This window comes from Mustelus asterias, unplaced genomic scaffold (genome assembly GCF_964213995.1).
Source record: "Mustelus asterias unplaced genomic scaffold, sMusAst1.hap1.1 HAP1_SCAFFOLD_1763, whole genome shotgun sequence".
In the NCBI taxonomy this organism is placed as follows: Eukaryota; Metazoa; Chordata; class Chondrichthyes; order Carcharhiniformes; family Triakidae; genus Mustelus; species Mustelus asterias.
Genome location: NW_027591708.1, coordinates 37810 through 60646, shown reverse-complemented (window position 1 = coordinate 60646; position 22837 = coordinate 37810). Strand labels below are relative to the sequence as shown.

Here is a 22837-nt window from a genome sequence, read left to right as displayed (position 1 = left end):
ATCCCACTGCCCCACTCTCTCCCTATAGCCCTGTATCAATCCCCAAACTAATCCCACTGCCCCACTCTCTCCCCATAGCCCTGTATCAAATCCCAAACTAATCCCACTGCCCCACTCTCTCCCCATAGCCCTGTATCAATCCCCAAACTAATCCCACTGCCCCACTCTCTCCCTATAGCCCTGTATCAATCCCCAAACTAATCCCATTGCCCCACTCCCTCCCCTTAGCCCTGTATCAATCCCAAACTAATCCCACTGTCCCGCTCTCTCCCCATAGCCCTGTATCAATCGCCAAACTAATCCCACTGCCCCGCTCTCTCCCCATAGCCCTGTATCAATCCCCAAACTAATCCCACTGTCCCACTCCCTCCCTATAGCCCTGTATCAATCCCCAAACTAATTCCACTGCCCCGCTCTCTCCCCATAGCCCTGTATCAATCCCCAAACTAATCCCACTGTCCCACTCTCTCCCCATAGCCTTGTGTCAATCCCAAAATAATCACACTGCCCCACTCTCTCCCCATAGCCCTGTATCAATCCCCAAACTAATCCCACTGCCCCACACTCTCCCCATAGCTCTGTATCAATCCCCAAACTAATCCCACTACCTCGTTCTCTCCCAATAGCCATGCATTAAATCCCAAACTAATACAACTGTCCCACACTCTCCCCATAGCCCTGTATCAATCCCCAAACTAATCCCACTGCCCCGCTCTCTCCCCATAGCCCTGTATCAATCCCCAAACTAATCCCACTGTCCCACTCTCTCCCCATAGCCCTGTATCAATCCCCAAACTAATCCCACTGCCCCACTCTCTCCCCATAGCCCTGTATCAATCCCAAACTAATCCACTGCCCCGCTCTCTCCCCATAGCCCTGTATCAATCCCAAACTAATCCCACTGCCCCGCTCTCTCCCCATAGCCCTGTATCAATCCCAAACTAATCCACTGTCCCGCTCTCTCCCCATAGCCCTGTATCTATCCCAAACTAATCCCACTGTCCCACTCTCTCCCCATAGCCCTGTATCAATCCCAAACTAATCCCACTGCCCCGCTCTCTCCCCATAGCCCTGTATCAATCCCCAAACTAATCCCACTGTCCCACACTCTCCCCATAGCCCTGTATCAATCCCCAAACTAATCCCACTGCCCCGCTCTCTCCCCATAGCCCTGTATCAATCCCCAAACTAATCCCACTGTCCCAATCTCTCCCCCACTCTCACTCCAGTTAAACAAAGAGATCGAACCCCCCAGGTAACTGCCTTTTATACTAAGACTCAGCCTCCCAGAATCCCCTTCAGCTGACCTCACTTCCTCAATTCAAAACCCTGAAAAAAGCCCGCGAAATATACTAGGAATACCCTTAAATGAATAAATGAATAATTAAATCACTTCTTAGCTTACTCTCAGCACTCCTGCTAAGACTCTCTCCCCCACTCTCACTCCAGTTGAACAGGAGGGTTCGTTGGAACAATATGTAGACAGCCCAACTAGAGAGGGGGCTATACTGGACCTGGTGCTGGGGAATGAGCCCGGTCAGGTCTTCAAAGTTTTGGTTGGGGAACATGTGGCAAATAGTGACCACAATTCTGTTAGCTTTAGGATAGTGATGGAAAAGGATGAGTGGTGTCCCAAGGGTAAGGTGTTGGATTGGGGGAAGGCTAACTTTATTGGGATCAGGCAGAAATTGGCAGCTCTTGATTGGGAGAGGCTGTTTGAGGGTAAATCCACATCTGGTATGTGGCAGTCTTTTAAGGAACGGTTGTTAGGGCTACAGGACAAGCACGTGCCTGTAAAAAAGAAGGATAGGAAGGGTAGGATTAGAGAACCGTGGATAACCAGGGAAATTGAGGGACTGGTCAAAAGGAAAAGAGAGGCGTATGTTAGGTCCAAGCAGCTAAAAACGGAGGGAGCTCTGGAGGAGTATAATGAAAGTAGGAAAATACTCAAACGGGGAATTAGAAGAGCAAAAAGGGGTCACGAAATGTTCTTGGCAGACAGGATTAAGGAGAATCCCAAGGCATTTTATTCATACGTTAGGAACAAAAGGGTTGTTAGGGAAAAAATCGGGCCTCTCAGGGACAAAAGTGGGGACTTATGCTTGGAGCCCAAAGAGGTAGGGGAGATCCTAAATGAATACTTTGCGTCGGTATTCACTAAGGAGAGGGATGTGTTGACTGGGAGTGTCTCGGAGGGGAGTGTTGAACCGTTGGAGAAAATCTCCATTACAAAGGAGGAAGTGTTAGGTTTGTTAGAGAATATAAAGACTGACAAATCCCCAGGGCCTGATGGAATCTATCCAAGGCTGCTCAGGGAGACGAGAGGTGAAATCGTTGGGCCTCTGACGCAAATCTTTGTCTCGTCACTGGACGCAGGTGAGGTCCCAGAGGATTGGAGGATAGCCAATGTGGTCCCGTTATTTAAGAAGGGTAGGAAGGATAACCCGGGTAATTATAGGCCGGTGAGCTTGACGTCCGTGGTGGGGAAGTTGTTGGAGAAGATTCTTAAAGATAGGATGTATGCGCATTTAGAAAGGAATAAACTCATTAACGATAGTCAACATGGTTTTGTGAGAGGGAGGTCATGCCTCACGAACCTGGTGGTGTTTTTTGAAGAAGTGACCAAAATGGTTGACGAAGGAAGGGCCGTGGATGTTGTCTATATGGACTTTAGTAAAGCATTTGACAAAGTCCCTCATGGTAGGCTAGTGAAAAAGGTTGGATCCCATGGGATAAAGGGGGAGGTGGCTAGATGGGTGGAGAACTGGCTTGGTCATAGAAGACAGAGGGTGGTAGTGGAAGGGTCTTTTTCCGGCTGGAGGCCTGTGACTAGTGGTGTACCGCAGGGCTCTGTATTGGGACCTCTGCTGTTTGTGATTTATATAAATGATCTGGAAGAAGGAGTAACTGGGGTGATCAGTAAGTTTGCGGACGACACAAAACTGGCAGGACTTGCAGATAGTGAGGAACATTGTCAGAGGCTACAGAAGGATATAGATAGGCTGGAAATTTGGGCAAGGAAATGGCAGACGGAGTTCAATCCTGATAAATGCGAAGTGATGCATTTTGGTGGGAATAATGTAGGGAGGAGCTACACGATAAATGGAAGAACCATAAAGGGTGTAGAGACGCAGAGGGACCTGGGTGTGCAAGTCCACAGATCTTTGAAGGTGACGTCACAGGTGGAGAAGGTGGTGAAGAAGGCATATGGCATGCTTGCCTTTATAGGACGGGGCATAGAGTATAAAAGTTGGGGTCTGATGTTGCAGTTGGTTCGGCCGCATTTGGAATACTGCGTCCAGTTCTGGTCGCCACACTACCAGAAGGACGTGGAGGCTTTGGAGAGAGTACAGAGGAGGTTTACCAGGATGTTGCCTGGTATGGAGGGGCTTGGTTATGAGGAGAGATTGGGGAAACTGGGGTTGTTCTCCTTGGAAAGACGGAGGATGAGGGGAGACTTAATAGAGGTGTATAAAATTATGAAAGGCATAGATAGGGTGAACGGTGGGAAGCTTTTCCCCGGGTTGGTGGTGACGTTCACGAGGGGTCATAGGTTCAAGGTGAAGGGGGAGAGGTTTAACACAGATATCAGAAGGACATATTTCACACAGAGGGTCGTGGGGGCCTGGAATGTGTTGCCGGGCAAGGTGGTGGAGGCGGACACACTGGGAACGTTTAAGACTTATCTAGACAGCTATATGAACGGAGTGGGAATGGAGGGATACAAAAGAGTGGTCTAGTTTGGACCAGGGAGCGGCGCGGGCTAATTGTTCCTTGTTTCTCGTTTCAAGGCTTCATTCTATGATCATCTTGCTGGTGCCAGTACAGAGCGAGACTGCGGATAGTTGGGAACCTGTCTCGGGGGCAGAGAATTCATATGGTGTTCGTGGAAGTGGAAATGACTAGGGTTGGGAAGCATTTTCCGATCAGGGCCATTGTGATCTCCTGGACTCGTTTCGATCGCCACAGGGGGTCGGAGAGGAATTTCCCAGATTTTTTTTTTCCCCATATTGGCCCTGGGGTTTTCACTCTGGGTTTTCGCCTCTCCCTGGAGATCATATGGTCTGGAATGGGGGGGTGGGGGTGAGTTAATAGGTTGTGATGAACAAAGCATCGTAGCTGTGAGGGACAGCTCGGTGGATAGGATATTAGGATGTAGATAGGCTGGAAAATTGGGCGGGGATCCTGGATTCAGGATTCAATCCTGGACCGGGGAGCGGCGCGGGCTTGGAGGGCCAAAGGGCCTGTTCCTGTGCTGTATTGTTCTTTGTTCTTTGTTTGTTCATAGCCCTGTATCAATCCCCAAACTAATCCCACTGCCCCACTCTCTCCCCATAGCCCTGTATCAATCCCCAAACTAATCCCACTGTCCCACTCTCTCCCCATAGCCCTGTATCAATCCCCAAACTAATCCCACTGCCCCACTCTCTCCCCATAGCCCTGTATCAATCCCAAACTAATCCCACTGCCCCACTCTCTCCCCATAGCCCTGTATCAATCCCCAAACTAATCCCACTGTCCCACTCTCTCCCCATAGCCCTGTATCAATCCCCAAACTAATCCCACTGTCCCACTCTCTCCCCATAGCCCTGTATCAATCCCCAAACTAATCCCACTGTCCCACTCTCTCCCCATAGCCCTGTATCAATCCCAAACTAATCCCACTGCCCCACTCTCTCCCCATAGCCCTGTATCAATCCCCAAACTAATCCCACTGTCCCACTCTCTCCCCATAGCCCTGTATCAATCCCCAAACTAATCCCACTGTCCCACTCTCTCCCCATAGCCCTGTATCAATCCCCAAACTAATCCCACTGCCCCACTCTCTCCCCATAGCCCTGTATCAATCCCAAACTAATCCCACTGCCCCACTCTCTCCCCATAGCCCTGTATCAACCCCAAACTAATCCCACTGCCCCACTCTCTCCCCATAGCCCTGTATCAATCCCAAACTAATCCCACTGCCCCACTCTCTCCCCATAGCCCTGTATCAATCCCAAACTAATCCCACTGCCCCACTCTCTCCCCATAGCCCTGTATCAATCCCCAAACTAATCCCACTGTCCCACTCTCTCCCCATAGCCCTGTATCAATCCCAAACTAATCCCACAGCCCCACTCTCTCCCCATAGCCCTGTATCAATCCCAAACTAATCCCACTGCCCCACTCTCTCCCCATAGCCCTGTATCAATCCCCAAACTAATCCCACTGCCCCACTCTCTCCCCATAGCCCTGTATCAATCCCCAAACTAATCCCACTGTCCCACTCTCTCCCCATAGCCCTGTATCAATCCCCAAACTAATCCCACTGCCCCACTCTCTCCCCATAGCCCTGTATCAATCCCAAACTAATCCCACTGCCCCACTCTCTCCCCATAGCCCTGTATCAATCCCAAACTAATCCCACTGTCCCACTCTCTCCCCATAGCCCTGTATCAATCCCAAACTAATCCCACTGTCCCACTCTCTCCCCATAGTCCTGTATCAATCCCCAAACTAATCCCACTGCCCCACTCTCTCCCCATAGCCCTGTATCAATCCCCAAACTAATCCCACTGTCCCACTCTCTCCCCATAGCCCTGTATCAATCCCCAAACTAATCCCACTGCCCCACTCTCTCCCCATAGCCCTGTATCAATCCCAAACTAATCCCACTGCCCCACTCTCTCCCCATAGCCCTGTATCAATCCCCAAACTAATCCCACTGTCCCACTCTCTCCCCATAGCCCTGTATCAATCCCCAAACTAATCCCACTGTCCCACTCTCTCCCCATAGCCCTGTATCAATCCCCAAACTAATCCCACTGTCCCACTCTCTCCCCATAGCCCTGTATCAATCCCAAACTAATCCCACTGCCCCACTCTCTCCCCATAGCCCTGTATCAATCCCCAAACTAATCCCACTGTCCCACTCTCTCCCCATAGCCCTGTATCAATCCCCAAACTAATCCCACTGTCCCACTCTCTCCCCATAGCCCTGTATCAATCCCCAAACTAATCCCACTGCCCCACTCTCTCCCCATAGCCCTGTATCAATCCCAAACTAATCCCACTGCCCCACTCTCTCCCCATAGCCCTGTATCAACCCCAAACTAATCCCACTGCCCCACTCTCTCCCCATAGCCCTGTATCAATCCCAAACTAATCCCACTGCCCCACTCTCTCCCCATAGCCCTGTATCAATCCCAAACTAATCCCACTGCCCCACTCTCTCCCCATAGCCCTGTATCAATCCCCAAACTAATCCCACTGTCCCACTCTCTCCCCATAGCCCTGTATCAATCCCAAACTAATCCCACAGCCCCACTCTCTCCCCATAGCCCTGTATCAATCCCAAACTAATCCCACTGCCCCACTCTCTCCCCATAGCCCTGTATCAATCCCCAAACTAATCCCACTGCCCCACTCTCTCCCCATAGCCCTGTATCAATCCCCAAACTAATCCCACTGTCCCACTCTCTCCCCATAGCCCTGTATCAATCCCCAAACTAATCCCACTGCCCCACTCTCTCCCCATAGCCCTGTATCAATCCCAAACTAATCCCACTGCCCCACTCTCTCCCCATAGCCCTGTATCAATCCCAAACTAATCCCACTGTCCCACTCTCTCCCCATAGCCCTGTATCAATCCCAAACTAATCCCACTGTCCCACTCTCTCCCCATAGTCCTGTATCAATCCCCAAACTAATCCCACTGCCCCACTCTCTCCCCATAGCCCTGTATCAATCCCCAAACTAATCCCACTGTCCCACTCTCTCCCCATAGCCCTGTATCAATCCCCAAACTAATCCCACTGCCCCACTCTCTCCCCATAGCCCTGTATCAATCCCAAACTAATCCCACTGCCCCACTCTCTCCCCATAGCCCTGTATCAATCCCCAAACTAATCCCACTGTCCCACTCTCTCCCCATAGCCCTGTATCAATCCCCAAACTAATCCCACTGTCCCACTCTCTCCCCATAGCCCTGTATCAATCCCCAAACTAATCCCACTGTCCCACTCTCTCCCCATAGCCCTGTATCAATCCCAAACTAATCCCACTGCCCCACTCTCTCCCCATAGCCCTGTATCAATCCCCAAACTAATCCCACTGTCCCACTCTCTCCCCATAGCCCTGTATCAATCCCCAAACTAATCCCACTGTCCCACTCTCTCCCCATAGCCCTGTATCAATCCCCAAACTAATCCCACTGCCCCACTCTCTCCCCATAGCCCTGTATCAATCCCAAACTAATCCCACTGCCCCACTCTCTCCCCATAGCCCTGTATCAACCCCAAACTAATCCCACTGCCCCACTCTCTCCCCATAGCCCTGTATCAATCCCAAACTAATCCCACTGCCCCACTCTCTCCCCATAGCCCTGTATCAATCCCAAACTAATCCCACTGCCCCACTCTCTCCCCATAGCCCTGTATCAATCCCCAAACTAATCCCACTGTCCCACTCTCTCCCCATAGCCCTGTATCAATCCCAAACTAATCCCACAGCCCCACTCTCTCCCCATAGCCCTGTATCAATCCCAAACTAATCCCACTGCCCCACTCTCTCCCCATAGCCCTGTATCAATCCCCAAACTAATCCCACTGCCCCACTCTCTCCCCATAGCCCTGTATCAATCCCCAAACTAATCCCACTGTCCCACTCTCTCCCCATAGCCCTGTATCAATCCCCAAACTAATCCCACTGCCCCACTCTCTCCCCATAGCCCTGTATCAATCCCAAACTAATCCCACTGCCCCACTCTCTCCCCATAGCCCTGTATCAATCCCAAACTAATCCCACTGTCCCACTCTCTCCCCATAGCCCTGTATCAATCCCAAACTAATCCCACTGTCCCACTCTCTCCCCATAGTCCTGTATCAATCCCCAAACTAATCCCACTGCCCCGCTCTCTCCCCATAGCCCTGTATCAATCCCCAAACTAATCCCACTGCCCCACTCTCTCCCCATAGCCCTGTATCAATCCCCAAACTAATCCCACTGTCCCACTCTCTCCCCATAGCCCTGTATCAATCCCCAAACTAATCCCACTGCCCCACTCTCTCCCCATAGCCCTGTATCAATCCCAAACTAATCCCACTGCCCCACTCTCTCCCCATAGCCCTGTATCAATCCCCAAACTAATCCCACTGTCCCACTCTCTCCCCATAGCCCTGTATCAATCCCCAAACTAATCCCACTGTCCCACTCTCTCCCCATAGCCCTGTATCAATCCCCAAACTAATCCCACTGTCCCTCTCTCTCCCCATAGCCCTGTATCAATCCCAAACTAATCCCACTGCCCCACTCTCTCCCCATAGCCCTGTATCAATCCCCAAACTAATCCCACTGTCCCACTCTCTCCCCATAGCCCTGTATCAATCCCCAAACTAATCCCACTGTCCCACTCTCTCCCCATAGCCCTGTATCAATCCCCAAACTAATCCCACTGCCCCACTCTCTCCCCATAGCCCTGTATCAATCCCAAACTAATCCCACTGCCCCACTCTCTCCCCATAGCCCTGTATCAACCCCAAACTAATCCCACTGCCCCACTCTCTCCCCATAGCCCTGTATCAATCCCAAACTAATCCCACTGCCCCACTCTCTCCCCATAGCCCTGTATCAATCCCAAACTAATCCCACTGCCCCACTCTCTCCCCATAGCCCTGTATCAATCCCCAAACTAATCCCACTGTCCCACTCTCTCCCCATAGCCCTGTATCAATCCCAAACTAATCCCACAGCCCCACTCTCTCCCCATAGCCCTGTATCAATCCCAAACTAATCCCACTGCCCCACTCTCTCCCCATAGCCCTGTATCAATCCCCAAACTAATCCCACTGCCCCACTCTCTCCCCATAGCCCTGTATCAATCCCCAAACTAATCCCACTGTCCCACTCTCTCCCCATAGCCCTGTATCAATCCCCAAACTAATCCCACTGCCCCACTCTCTCCCCATAGCCCTGTATCAATCCCAAACTAATCCCACTGCCCCACTCTCTCCCCATAGCCCTGTATCAATCCCAAACTAATCCCACTGTCCCACTCTCTCCCCATAGCCCTGTATCAATCCCAAACTAATCCCACTGTCCCACTCTCTCCCCATAGTCCTGTATCAATCCCCAAACTAATCCCACTGTCCCACTCTCTCCCCATAGCCCTGTATCAATCCCCAAACTAATCCCACTGTCCCACTCTCTCCCCATTGCCCTGTATCAATCCCAAACTAATCCCACTGCCCCACTCTCTCCCCATAGCCCTGTATCAATCCCAAACTAATCCCACTGTCCCACTCTCTCCCCATAGCCCTGTATCAATCCCAAACTAATCCCACTGTCCCACTCTCTCCCCATAGTCCTGTATCAATCCCCAAACTAATCCTACTGTCCCACTCTCTCCCCATAGCCCTGTATCAATCCCCAAACTAATCCCACTGTCCCGCTCTCTCCCCATAGCCCTGTATCAATCCCCAAACTAATCCCACTGCCCCACTCTCTCCCCATAGCCCTGTATCAATCCCAAACTAATCCCACTGTCCCACTCTCTCCCCATAGTCCTGTATCAATCCCCAAACTAATCCCACTGTCCCACTCTCTCCCCATAGTCCTGTATCAATCCCAAACTAATCCCACCGTCCCACTCTCTCCCCATAGCCCTGTATCAATCCCCAAACTAATCCCACTGTCCCACTCTCTCCCCATAGCCCTGTATCAATCCCCAAACTAACCTCAATGTCCCACACTTTCCCCATAGCCCTGTATCAATCCCAAACTAATCCCACTGTCCCACTCACTCCCTAAAGCCTGGTATTAATCCCAAACTAATCCAAATGTTCCACTCTCTCTCCATAGCCCTGCATCAATCCCCAAACTAATCCCACTATCCCGCACACTCCCCGTAGCCCTGTATCAATCCCCAAACTAATCCCACTGCCCCGTTCTATCCCCATCGCCCTGTATCAATCCCAAAGTAATCCCAGTACCCCATTCTCTCCCAATACCCCTGCATCAAATCCCAAACAAATATAACTGTCCCACACTCTCCCCATAGCCCTGTATCAATCCCAAACTAATCCCACTGCCCCACTCTCTCCCCATAGCCCTGTATCAATCCCAAACTAATCCCACTGCCCCGCTCTCTCCCCATAGCCCTGTTTCAATCCCAAACTAATCCCACTGTCCCACTCTCTCCCCATAGCCCTGTATCGATCCCAAACTAATCCCACTGTCCCGCTCTGTCCGGGTGCGATGTTCGGACTTACCTCACTGGGGTCCCATCCACCCATTTCCAGTTTCCTTCACTCCCTCGATCTGTGAGTCCAATAAAATATTGTTTATTCTTGTCCGGCATGGATTTGATTGCAAAATTCTGCAGAAGAAACAAGTTTGTGGAGTTACTGTCACTGTCTCAACTCACACACACAGCTCCTTATCTCTGTGTTTACTCTGTATCTAACCCCGTGCTGTACCTGTCCTGGGAGCGTTTGATGGGGACAGTGTAGAGGGAGCTTTACTCTGTATCTAACCCCGTGCTGTACCTGTCCTGGGAGTGTTTGATGGGGGACAGTGTAGAGGGAGCATTACTCTGTATCTCACCCCGTGCTGTACCTGTCCTGGGAGTGTTTGATGTGGGACAGTGTAGAGGGAGCTTTACTCTGTATCTAACCCCGTGCTGTACCTGTCCTGAGAGTGTTTGATGGGGACAGTGTAGAGGGAGCTTTACTCTGTATCTAACCCCGTGCTGTACCTGTCCTGAGAGTGTTTGATGGAGGACAGTGTAGAGGGAGATTTACTCTGTATCTAACCCCGTGCTGTACCTGTCCTGGGAGTGTTTGATGTGGGACAGTGTAGAGGGAGCTTTACTCTGTATCTAACCCCGTGCTGTACCTGTCCTGAGAGTGTTTGATGGGGGACAGTGTAGAGGGAGCTTTACTCTGTATCTAACCCCATGCTCGATCTGTCCTGGGAGTGTTTGATGTGGACAGTGTAGAGGGAGCTTTACTCTGTATCTAACCCCGTGCTGTACCTGTCCTGGGAGTGTTTGATGGGGACAGTGTAGAGGGAGCTTTATTCTGTATCTAACCCCGTGCTGCACCTGTCCTGGGAGTGTTTGATGCGGACAGTGTAGAGGGAGCTTTACTCTGTATCTAACCCCGTGCTGTACCTTTCCTGGGGTGTTTGATGGGGGACAGTGTAGAGGGAGCTTTACTCTGTATCTAACCCCGTGCTGTACCTGTCCTGGGAGTGTTTGATGGGGGATAGTGTAGAGGGAGCTTTACTCTGTATCTCACCCCGTGCTGTACCTCTCCTGGGAGTGTTTGATGGGGGACAGTGTAGAGGGAGCTTTACTCTGTATCTAACCCCGTGCTGTACCTGTCCTGGGAGTGTTTGATGGGGGACAGTGTAGAGGGAGCTTTACTCTGTATCTCACCCCGTGCTGTACCTGTCCTGGGAGTGTTTGATGGGGGACAGTGTAGAGGGAGCTTTACTCTGTATCTAACCCCGTGCTGTACCTGTCCTGGGTGTGTTTGATGGGGACTGTGTCGAGGGAGCTTTACTCTGTATCTAACCCCGTGCTGTACCTGTCCTGGGAGTGTTTGATGGGGCACAGTGTAGAGGGAACTTTACTCTGTATCTAACCCCGTGCTTTACCTGTCCTGGGAGTGTTTGATGGGGGACAGTGAAGAGGGAGCTTTACTCTGTATCTAACCCCGTGCTGTACCTGTCCTGGGAGTGTTTGATGGGGGACAGTGTAGAGGGAGCTTTACTCTGTATCTAACCCCGTGCTGTACCTGTCCTGGGAGTGTTTGATGGGGACAGTGTCGAGGGAGCTTTACTCTGTATCTAACCCCGCGCTGTACCTGTCCTGGGAGTGTTTGATGGGGACAGTGCAGAGGGAGCTTTACTCTGTATCTAACCCCGTGCTGTACCTGTCCTGGGAGTGTTTGATGGGGGACAGTGTAGAGGGAGCTTTACTCTGTATCTAACCCCGTGCTGTACCTGTCCTGGGAGTGTTTGATGGGGGACAGTGTAGAGGGAGCTTTACTCTGTATCTAACCCCGTGCTGTACCTGTCCTGGGAGTGTTTGATGGGGGACAGTGTAGAGGGAGCTTTACTCTGTATCTAACCCCGTGCTGTACCTGTCCTGGGAGTATTTGATGGGGGACAGTGTCGAGGGAGCTTTACTCTGTATCTAACCCCGTGCTGTACCTGTCCTGGGAGTGTTTGATGGGGGACAGTGTAGAGGAAGCTTTACTCTGTATCTAACCCCGTGTTGTACCTGTCCTGGGAGTGTTTGATGGGGGACAGTGTAGAGGGAGGTTTACTCTGTATCTAACCCCGTGCTGTACCTGTCCTGGGAGTGTTTGATGGGGGGACAGTGCAGGGGGATATTTTCTCTCTAACACATTCTGACAGTTGTTGCCGTCATTCTCACCAGTTCCTGGTCTGTATTGATGATGAGGAGGTGTGAGTTTAGGGATTCACATTCTCTCTTTGCCGTGTTCCAGTTAACTTTCACTCTGGAGAATCTGTAGCAGCTGTGATTGTGAAGTTTCCAGCCACTCGGACAGAGAGAATCTGAGAAATAATAAATAATTCATTCGGTGAAATACATTAAAAATTCGGAGCAGGAGGAGGCCATTCAGCCCCTCTCTCTCCAGCCTGTTACACAGGAACAGGAGGAGGCCATTCAGCCCCTCTCTCTCTCCAGCCTGTTACACAGGAACAGGAGGAGGCTATTCAGCCCCTCTCTCCAGCCTGTTACACAGGAACAGGAGGAGGCCATTCAGCCCCTCTCTCTCTCCAGCCTGTTACACAGGAACAGGAGGAGGCCATTCAGCCCCTCTCTCTCCAGCCTGTTACACAGGAACAGGAGGAGGCCATTCAGCCCCTCTTTCTCTCCAGCCTGTTACACAGGAACAGGAGGAGGCCATTCAGCCCCTCTCTCTCCAGCCTGTTACACAGGAACAGGAGGAGGCCATTCAGCCCCTCTCTCTCTCCAGCCTTTTACACAGGAACAGGAGGAGGCCATTCAACCCCTCACTCTCCAGCCTGACACACGGGAACAGGAGGAGGCCATTCAGCCCCTCACTCTCCAGCCTGTTACACAGGAACAGGAGAAGGCCATTCAGCCCCTCTCTCTCTCTCCAGCCTGTTACACAGGAACAGGAGGAGGCCATTCAGCCCCTCACTCTCCAGCCTGTTTCACAGGAACAGGAGAAGGCCATTCTGCCCCTCTCTCTCTCTCCAGCCTGTTACACAGGAACAGGAGGAGGCCATTCAGCCCCTCTCTCTCTCCAGCCTGTAACGCAGGAACAGGAGGAGGCCATTCAGCCCCTCTCTCTCCAGCCAGTTTCACAGGAACAGGAGGAGTTCATTCAGCCCCTCTCTCGAGCCTATTTCACAGGAACAGAAGGAGGACATTCAGCCCCTCACTCTCCAGCCTGTTACACAGGAACAGGAGGAGGCCATTCAGCCCCTCTCTCTCCAGCCAGTTTCACAGGAACAGAAGGAGGACATTCAGCCCCTCTCTCTTGAGCCTGTTACACAGGAACAGGAGGAGGCCCATTCAGCCCATCACCTGTTGCAATCTGACAGAATAACCGCTCATGTCACAGAGGCCTTGTTGCTGCGTGGACATTGTGGCGTACTGAGACGGATTTGGTGGGTCGTGGGGGTCAGGTTTGAGGGTCGTCTGTTAATAGACAGAGGGTACAACACTGGGCAGTGGGCGGCAGTGCGTCCCCTGGCACAAACTCACCTGAGCGGTTTCGGAGCAATCTACACAGCGATCTTGCAATCTCGGACGCATTCTGGAACTTTCCATCCAGCTCCAACAATAGATCTTTCCTCATCTGATGTTCTGAGAAATAGAACGTGTCAGAGTGGGTATGAACCAGTGAGAATCCGCTCCCGGGTTTGAATGTATGAGTAAACTAAATATCGAATTTATCAATAAAAAGAGTTTCCCGCAAGTTACTAAAGTCTTTGACAGCAAAAACAGACAGCTTGTAGAAACAACACCACAAATTATCTCAAACTAAAACATCTCTGCTTTCTGAGGGAGGGGGAGAAAATAAAATAACTTACATGTGCCTGGCTTCCCCGTCCATCTATATATATTATATAAAAATCAGAGTGTTACAGTGAGGGGTGTGGGGTATATCAGAGTGTTACAGTGAGGGGTGTGGGATATATCAGAGTGTTACAGTGAGGGGTGTGGGATATATCAGAGTGTTACAGTGAGGGGTGTGGGATATATCAGAGTGTTACAGTGAGGGGTGTGGGATATATCAGAGTGTGACAGTGAGGGGTGTGGGATATATCAGAGTGTTACAGTGAGGGGTGTGGGATATATCAGAGTGTTACAGTGAGGGGTGTGAGGTATATCAGAGTGTTACAGTGAGGGGTGTGGGATATATCAGAGGGTTACAGTGACGGGTGTGGGGTATATCAGAGTGTTACAGTGAGGGGTGTGGGATATATCAGAGTGTTACAGTGAGGGGTGTGGGATATATCAGAGTGTTATAGTGAGGGGTGTGGGATATATCAGAGTGTTACAGTGAGGGATGTGGGATATATCAGAGTGTTACAGTGAGGAGTGTGGGATATATCAGAGTGTTTCAGTGAGGGGTGTGGGATATATCAGAGTGTTACAGTGAGGGGTGTGGGATATATCAGAGTGTTACAGTGAGGGGTGTGGGATATATCAGAGTGTTACAGTGAGGGGTGTGGGGTATATCAGAGTGTTACAGTGAGGGGTGTGGGATATATCAGAGTGTTACAGTGAGGGGTGTGTGATATATCAGAGTGTTACAGTGAGGGGTGTGGGATATATCAGAGTGTTACAGTGAGCGGTGTGGGATATATCAGAGTGTTACAGTGAGGGGTGTGGGATATATCAGAGTGTTACAGTGAGGGGTGTGGGATATATCAGAGTGTTACAGTGAGGGGTGTGGGATATATCAGAGTGTTACAGTGAGGGGTGTGGGATATATCAGAGTGTTACAGTGAGGGGTGTGGGGTATATCAGAGTGTGACAGTGAGGGGTGTGGGATATATCAGAGTGTTACAGTGAGGGGTGTGGGACATATCAGAGGGTTACAGTGAGGGGTGTGGGGTATATCAGAGTTTTACAGTGAGGTGTGTGGAGTTTATCAGAGTGTTACAGTGAGGGGTGTGGGGTTTATCAGAGTGTTATATAAAGGATATGGAATGTATCAGAGTTTGACATTGAGAGATGTATGATCCACCTGCAGTTCAAGAATGTGGGATAGTTCTGAATTTTGAAACGTTCATCTTGTGATATATGAGAATTTTCTTATCATGTCGGTATGATGTGAAATTAATTACTAAGTGTTGCAATCTATCATTTCATTTTTTCCTGTTTGAAATCTGAGCTCTGCCAAAAAATGGCTGCTGTAAGTCACATGATTTATTTTCACACAATGTTCAGTAAATTCCCAAGAGAGTTTACTGGACTAATGTCCAATGCTCCTCCTTTTCTGTGTGTCTAAATCTCTTCTCTCCACATCCCCATGGACATCAGACACGTTTTGTAAATTCTGTTTCAGGTTTTTGAACCCACCTGAACTGTAATTCCTCCGTGAATGATCACTCAGTGGACTCGAAGCTTCTGGACTAACGTGAACTGATCTACATATCAGTGGTGATTATTATTTGTACATTACTCCAAGTTGTCATATCTCCTCTCTCCTCATTTTGCCTTGTGTGTGTTTATATATTTGTGACTATTCCCCGGGTTTGAATGTATGAGTAAATTAAACTTCTAATTTAACCTTGCAGTGAGTTCACAGCAAGTTACTTGACACAGTGATGTCACAGGGTTTGTTTACCACTGCACAAATTATTAAATAATTAAAGAATCCCTGGTTACTGATGGAGGACTGAGAATATAAAGAATTTAGTTCAGCCTCCCCTCCCCTCTCTGTAACAGTTACAGTGCGAGACACATTTACCTACCTTGGACTCTCAGTCCAAAAGCAATGGCTAAAGAGATGATTAAGACAATGAGGGCGACAAGGCCCAGATGTGTTGAAGTTATTGAACATCTTCCTCCAGCTGTTTCCTGTCCATCTTCATCTGTAATAGAGAAGTTCAGAATGTTGTGAAACTTGTACAACTTTACGGGACAGAGAATTGTGAGAACTATACACATGGGGTTAAATACAGAGCAAAGTACTCTACACTGTCCCCATCAAACACTCCCAGGACAGGTACAGCACGGGGTTAGATACAGAGTAAAGCTCCCTCTACACTGTCCCCATCAAACACTCCCAGGACAGGTACAGCACGGGGTTAGATACAGAGTAAAGCTCCCTCGACACTGTCCCCATCAAACACTCCCAGGACAGGTACAGCACGGGGTTAGATACAGAGTAAAGCTCCCTCTACACTGTCCCCATCAAACACTCCCAGGACAGGTACAGCACGGGGTTAGATACAGAGTAAAGCTCCCTCTACACTGTCCCCATCAAACACTCCCAGGACAGGTACAGCACGGGGTTAGATACAGAGTAAAGCTCCCTCTACACTGTCCCCTATCAAACACTCCCAGGACAGGTACAGCACGGGGTTAGATACAGAGTAAAGCTCCCTCTACACTGTCCCCATCAAACACTCCCAGGACAGGTACAGCACGGGGTTAGATACAGAGTAAAGCTCCCTCTACACTGTCCCCATCAAACACTCCCAGGACAGGTACAGCACGGGGTTAGATACAGAGTAAAGCTCCCTCTACACTGTCCCCATCAAACACTCCCAGGACAGGTACAGCGCGGGGTTAGATACAGAGTAAAGCTCCCTCTACACTGTCCCCTATCAAACACTCCCAGGACAGGTACAGCACGGGGTTAGATACAGAGTAAAGCTCCCTCTACACTGTCCCCATCAAACACTCCCAGGACAGGTACAGCACGGGGTTAGATACAGAGTAAAGCTCCCTCTACACTGTCCCCATCAAACACTCCCAGGACAGGTACAGCACGGGGTTAGATACAGAGTAAAGCTCCCTCTACACTGTCCCCCATCAAACACTCCCAGGACAGGTACAGCACGGGGTTAGATACAGAGTAAAGCTCCCTCTACACTGTCCCCATCAAACACTCCCAGGACAGGTACAGCGCGGGGTTAGATACAGAGTAAAGCTCCCTCTACACTGTCCCCGTCAAACACTCCCAGGACAGGTACAGCACGGGGTTAGATACAGAGTAAAGCTCCCTCTACACTGTCCCCATCAAACGCTCCCAGGACAGGTACAGCACGGGGTTAGATACAGAGTAAAGCTCCCTCTACACTGTCCCCATCAAACGCTCCCAGGACAGGTACAGCACGGGGTTAGATACAGAGTAAAGCTCCCTCTACACTGTCCCCCATCAAACACTCCCAGGACAGGTACAGCACGGGGTTAGATACAGAGTGAAGCTCCCTCTACACTGTCCCCACCAAACATTCCCAGGACAGGTACAGCACGGGGTTAGATACAGAGTAAAGCTCCCTCTACACTGTCCCCCATCAAACACTCCCAGGACAGGTACAGCACGGGGTTAGATACAGAGTAAAGCTCCCTCTACACTGTCCCCACCAAACATTCCCAGGACAGGTACAGCACGGGGTTAGATACAGAGTAAAGCTCCCTCTACACTGTCCCCCATCAAACACTCCCAGGACAGGTACAGCACGGGGTTAGATACAGAGTAAAGCTCCCTCTACACTGTCCCCATCAAACACTCCCAGGACAGGTACAGCACGGGGTTAGATCCAGAGTAAAGCTCCCTCTACACTGTCCCCCATCAAACACTCCCAGGACAGGTACAGCACGGGGTTAGATACAGAGTAAAGCTCCCTCTACACTGTCCCCATCAAACACTCCCAGGACAGGTACAGCACGGGGTTAGATACAGAGTAAAGCTCCCTCTACACTGTCCCCATCAAACAGTCCCAGGGCAGGTACAGCACGGGGTTAGATACAGAGTAAAGCTCTCTCTACACTGTCCCTCATCAAACACTCCCAGGACAGGTACAGCACGGGGTTAGAACATAAAACATTACAGCGCAGTACAGGCCCTTCGGCCCTCGATGTTGCGCCGACCAGTGGAACCAATCTAAAGCCCCTCTAATCTACACTATTCCAATATCATCCATATGTTTATCCAATAACCATTTGAATGCTCTCAACGTTGACGAGTCCACCACTGTTGCAGGCAGGGCATTCCACGCCCTTACTACTCTCTGAGTAAAGAACCTACCTCTAACATCTGTCCTATATCTCTCACCCCTCAATTTAAAGCTATGTCTCCTCATGCTTGCTATCACCATCCGAGGAAAAAGGCTCTCACTATCCACCCTATCTAATCCTCTGATCAGCTTGTATGCCTCTATTAAGTCACCTCTTAAACTTCTTCTCTCTAATGAAAACAACCTCAAGCCCCTCAGCCTTTCCTCATACGATTTTCCCACCATACCAGGGAACATCCTGGTAAATCTCCTCTGCAACCTTTCCAACACTTCCACATCTTTCCTATAACGCGGCGACCAGAACTGTACGCAATACTCCAAATGCGGCCGCACCAGAGTTTTGTACAGTTGCAGCATGACCTCCTGGCTCCGAAACTCAATCCCTCTACCAATAAAAGCTAACACACCGTACACCTTCTTAACAACCCTATCAACCTGGATGCCAACTTTCAGGGATCTATGCACATGGACACCCAGATCCCTCTGTTCATCCACACTACCAAGTATCTTACCATTAGCCCAGTACTCTGTATTCCTGTTACTCCTTCCAAAGTGAATCACCTCACACTTTTCCGCATTAAACTCCATTTGCCACCTCTCAGCCCAGCTCTGCAGCTTATCTATGTCCCTCTGTAACCTGCCACTTCCCTCCACACTGTCTACAACTCCACCGACTTTAGTGTCATCCGCAAATTTACTAATCCATCCTTCCACGCCCTCATCCAGGTCATTCATAAAAATGACAAACAGCAGTGGCCCCAAAACAGATCCTTGCAGTACACCACTAATAACTGAACTCCAGGATGAATATTTCCCATCAACCACCACCCTCTGTTTTCTTACAGCTAGCCAATTCCTGATCCAAACCACTAAATCACCCTCAATCCCATGTGTCCATATTTTCTGCAAAAGCTTACCATGGGGAACCTTATCAAACGCTTTGCTGAAATCCATATACACCACATCAACCGCTTTACCCTCATCCACCTCTTTGGTCACCTTCTCAAAGAACTCAATAAGGTTTGTGAGGCACGACCTACCCTTCACAAAACCGTGCTGACTATCCCTAATCAAATTATTCCTTTCTGGGTGATTATAAATCCTATCTCTTGTAATCCTTTCCAATACTTTGCCCACAACAGAAGTAAGGCTCACCGGTCTATAATTACCAGGGTTGTCCCTACTCCCCTTCTTGAACAAGGGGACAACATTTGCTCTCCTCCAGTCTTCTGGCACTGTTCCTGTAGACAATGACGACACAAAGATCAAAGCCAAAGGCTCTGCAATCTCCTCTCCAGCCTCCCAGAGAATCCTAGGATAAATCCCATCCGGCCCTGGGGACTTATCTATTTTTACCCCTTCCAGAATTGCGAACACCTCCTCCTTATGAACATCAATCCCATCCAGTCCAACAGCCTGCATCTCAGTACTCCCCTCAACAACACTGTCCCCCTCCAGTGTGAATACCGACAAAAAATATTCATTTAGTGCCTCTCCTATCTCTTCAGACTCCACGCACAACTTCCCACTCCTGTCCTTGACTGGTCCTAATCTTACCCTAGTCATTCTTTTACTCCTGACATACCTATAGAAAGCTTTCGGGTTTTCCTTGATCCTACCCGCCAAAGACTTCTCATGTCCCCTCCTGGCTCTTCTTAACTCTTTCTTTAGGTCCTTCCAGGCTAACTTGTAACTCTCAAGTGCCCTAACTGAGCCTTCACGTCTCATCTTAACATAAGTCTCCTTCTTCCTCTTCAAGAGATTCAACCTCCTTAGCAAACCACGGTTCCCTCACACGTCTGCTTCCTCCCTGCCTGACAGGTACATATTTATCGAGGATGCATCGCAGCTGTTCCTTGAACAAGTTCCACATTACAATTGTGCCCATCCCCTGCAGTTTCCTTCCCCAACCTATGCCAGCTAAATCTTGCCTAATCGCATCATAATTTCCTTTCCCCCAGCTATAACTCTTGCCCTTTGGTATATACCTATCCTTTTCCATTGCTAAGGTAAACGTAATCGAATTGTGGTCACTGTCACCAAAGTGCTCACTTCCCTCCAAATCTAACACCTGGTCTGGTTCATTACCCAGTACCAAATCCAATGTGGCCTCGCCTCTTGTTGGTCTACCTACATACTGCGTCAGGAAACCCTCCTGCACACACTGGACAAAAACCGACCCCTCTAAAGTACTCAAACTATAGCTTTTCCAGTCAATATTTGTAAAGTTAAAGTCCCCCAGTACAACTACCCTGTTACTTTCGCTCCTATCCAGAATCATCTTTGCAATCTTTTCCTCTACATCTCTGGAACTTTTCGGAGGTCTATAAAAAAACTCCCAACAGGGTGACCTCTCCTTTCCTGTTTCTAACCTCAGCCCAAACTACCTCAGTAGACGAGTCCTCATCAAAGGTCCTTTCTGCCACCGTAATACTGTCCTTGACTAACAATGCCACACCTCCCCCTCTTTTACCACCTTCCCTGATTTCACTGAAACATCTAAACCCCGGAACCTGCAACAACCATTCCTGTCCCTGCTCTATCCATGTCTCCGAAATGGCCACAACATCGAAATCCCAGGTCCCAACCCATGCTGCAAGCTCACCCACCTTATTCCGGATGCTCCTGGCGTTGAAGTATACACACTTCAAACCACCTTCCTGCCTGTCAGTACACTCCTGCGACTCTGAAACCTCATCCATGACCTCACTACTCTCAACCTCCTGCACACTGGAGCTACAATTCAGGTACCCACCCCCCTGCTGAATGAGTTTAAACCCTCCCGAAGAGCATTAGCAAATTTCCCCCCCCCCCCAAGATATTGGTACCCCTCTGGTTCAGGTGCAGACCATCCTGTTTGTAGAGGTCCCACCTACCCCAGAAAGAGCCCCAATTGTCCAGGTATCCGAATCCCTCCCTCCTGCACCATCCCTGTAACCACGTGTTCAACTGCTCTCTCTCCCTATTCCTCTCCTCACTATCACGTGGCACGGGTAACAAACCAGAGATAACAACTTTGTTTGTTCTAGCCCTAAGCTTCCACCCTAACTCCCTGAATTTCTGCCTTATATCCCCATCCCTTTTCCTACCTATGTCTGGAGTGCCGATGTGAACCACAACTTGGGGCTGGTCCCCCTCCCCCTATCGAAAACACGATCCGAGACATCGTGGACTCTGGCTGCTGGGAGGCAACAGACCGACCGCGAGTCTCTCTCGTTCCCACAGAATCTCCTATCCGTCCCTTTAACTATGGAGTCCCCAATGACTAATCCTCTACTCCTCTCCCCCCTTCCCTTCTGAGCCACAAGGACAGACTCTGAGCCAGTGACCTGTACACCATTGCTTACCCCTGCTAAGTCGTCCCGCCCCAACAACATCCAAAAGTGTACTATCCCCAATTTCTACGACATTTTTTGTTTCTCCCCCCACTTGGATGGCTCCCTGTACCTTGGTGCTGTGGTCAGTTTGCTCATCCTCCCTTTCCCTCCCCTTCTGAGCTGCCGGGTCGGACTCTGCCCCAGAGGTACGGCCACTGTTGCTTCCCCCAGGTAGGCTGCTCCCCCCAACAGCACCCAAACAGGAGTACTTATTGTTAAGCGGCACAGCCACTGGGGTACTCTCTCGTACCTGACCCTTCCCCTTCCCATTCCTAAGGGGAAGATGTGACTAGGGCGGTTGATGGAGGAGAACCGGTGGATGCGGTGTTTTTGGATTTCCAAAAGGCGTTTGATAAGGTGCCCCATAAAAGGCTGCTGAAGAAGATTAGGGCACACGGAGTTGGGGGTAGTGTGTTAAAGTGGATTGGGGACTGGCTATCCGACAGGAAGCAAAGAGTCGGAATAAATGGGTGTTTTTCCGGTTGGAGGAAGGTAACTAGTGGCGTGCCGCAGGGATCGGTACTCGGGCCGCAACTGTTTACCATTTATATAGATGATCTGGAGGAGGGGACGGAGTGTAGGGTAACGAAGTTTGCAGACGACACAAAGATAAGTGGAAAAGTGAATCGTATGGAGGACGGAGAAGATCTGCAGAGAGATTTGGACAGGCTGAGTGAGTGGGCGAGGATATGGCAAATGGAGTATAACGTTGAGAAATGCGAGGTTATACACTTTGGAGGAAATAATAACAAATGGGATTGCTATCTCAATGGAAACAAATTAAAACATGCTACCGTGCAAAGGGACCTGGGGGTCCTTGTGCATGAGACGCAAAAGCCCAGTCTGCAGGTACAACAGGTGATCAAGAAGGCAAATGGGATGTTGGCCTATATCGCGAGGGGGATAGAATATAAAAGCAGGGATGTCTTGATGCACCTGAACAGGGCATTGGTGAGGCCGCAGCTGGAATACTGTGTGCAGGATTGGTCCCCTTATATGAGGAAGGATATATTGGCATTGGAGGGAGTGCAGAGAAGGTTCACCAGGTTGATACCGGAGATGAGGGGTTTGGATTATGAGGAGAGGCTGAGGAGATTGGGTTTGTACTCGTTGGAGTTTAGAAGGATGAGGGGGGATCTTATGGAGACTTATAAGATAATGCGGGGGCTGGATAGGGTGGAGGCGGAGAGATTCTTTCCACTTAGTAAGGAAGTTAA

At 50.0% G+C, this 22837-nt stretch overlaps 1 protein-coding gene across 2 annotated transcripts in view; it reads right to left on the bottom strand.

Annotated features, from left to right (window-relative positions):
- Positions 1–22837, bottom strand: part of LOC144488677 (C-type lectin domain family 17, member A-like) — a 53550-nt gene that overhangs the window by 3856 nt on the left and 26857 nt on the right. Inside the window, exon 7 of one of the 2 annotated variants that reach the window (XM_078206767.1) lies at positions 10248–10354. The exons of the other annotated variant lie outside the window; for it this stretch is intronic. Coding sequence (XP_078062893.1) covers positions 10248–10354 — 107 coding nt within the window. The remainder of the gene's footprint in view (positions 1–10247; positions 10355–22837) is intronic. 2 annotated transcript variants of the gene reach the window in all.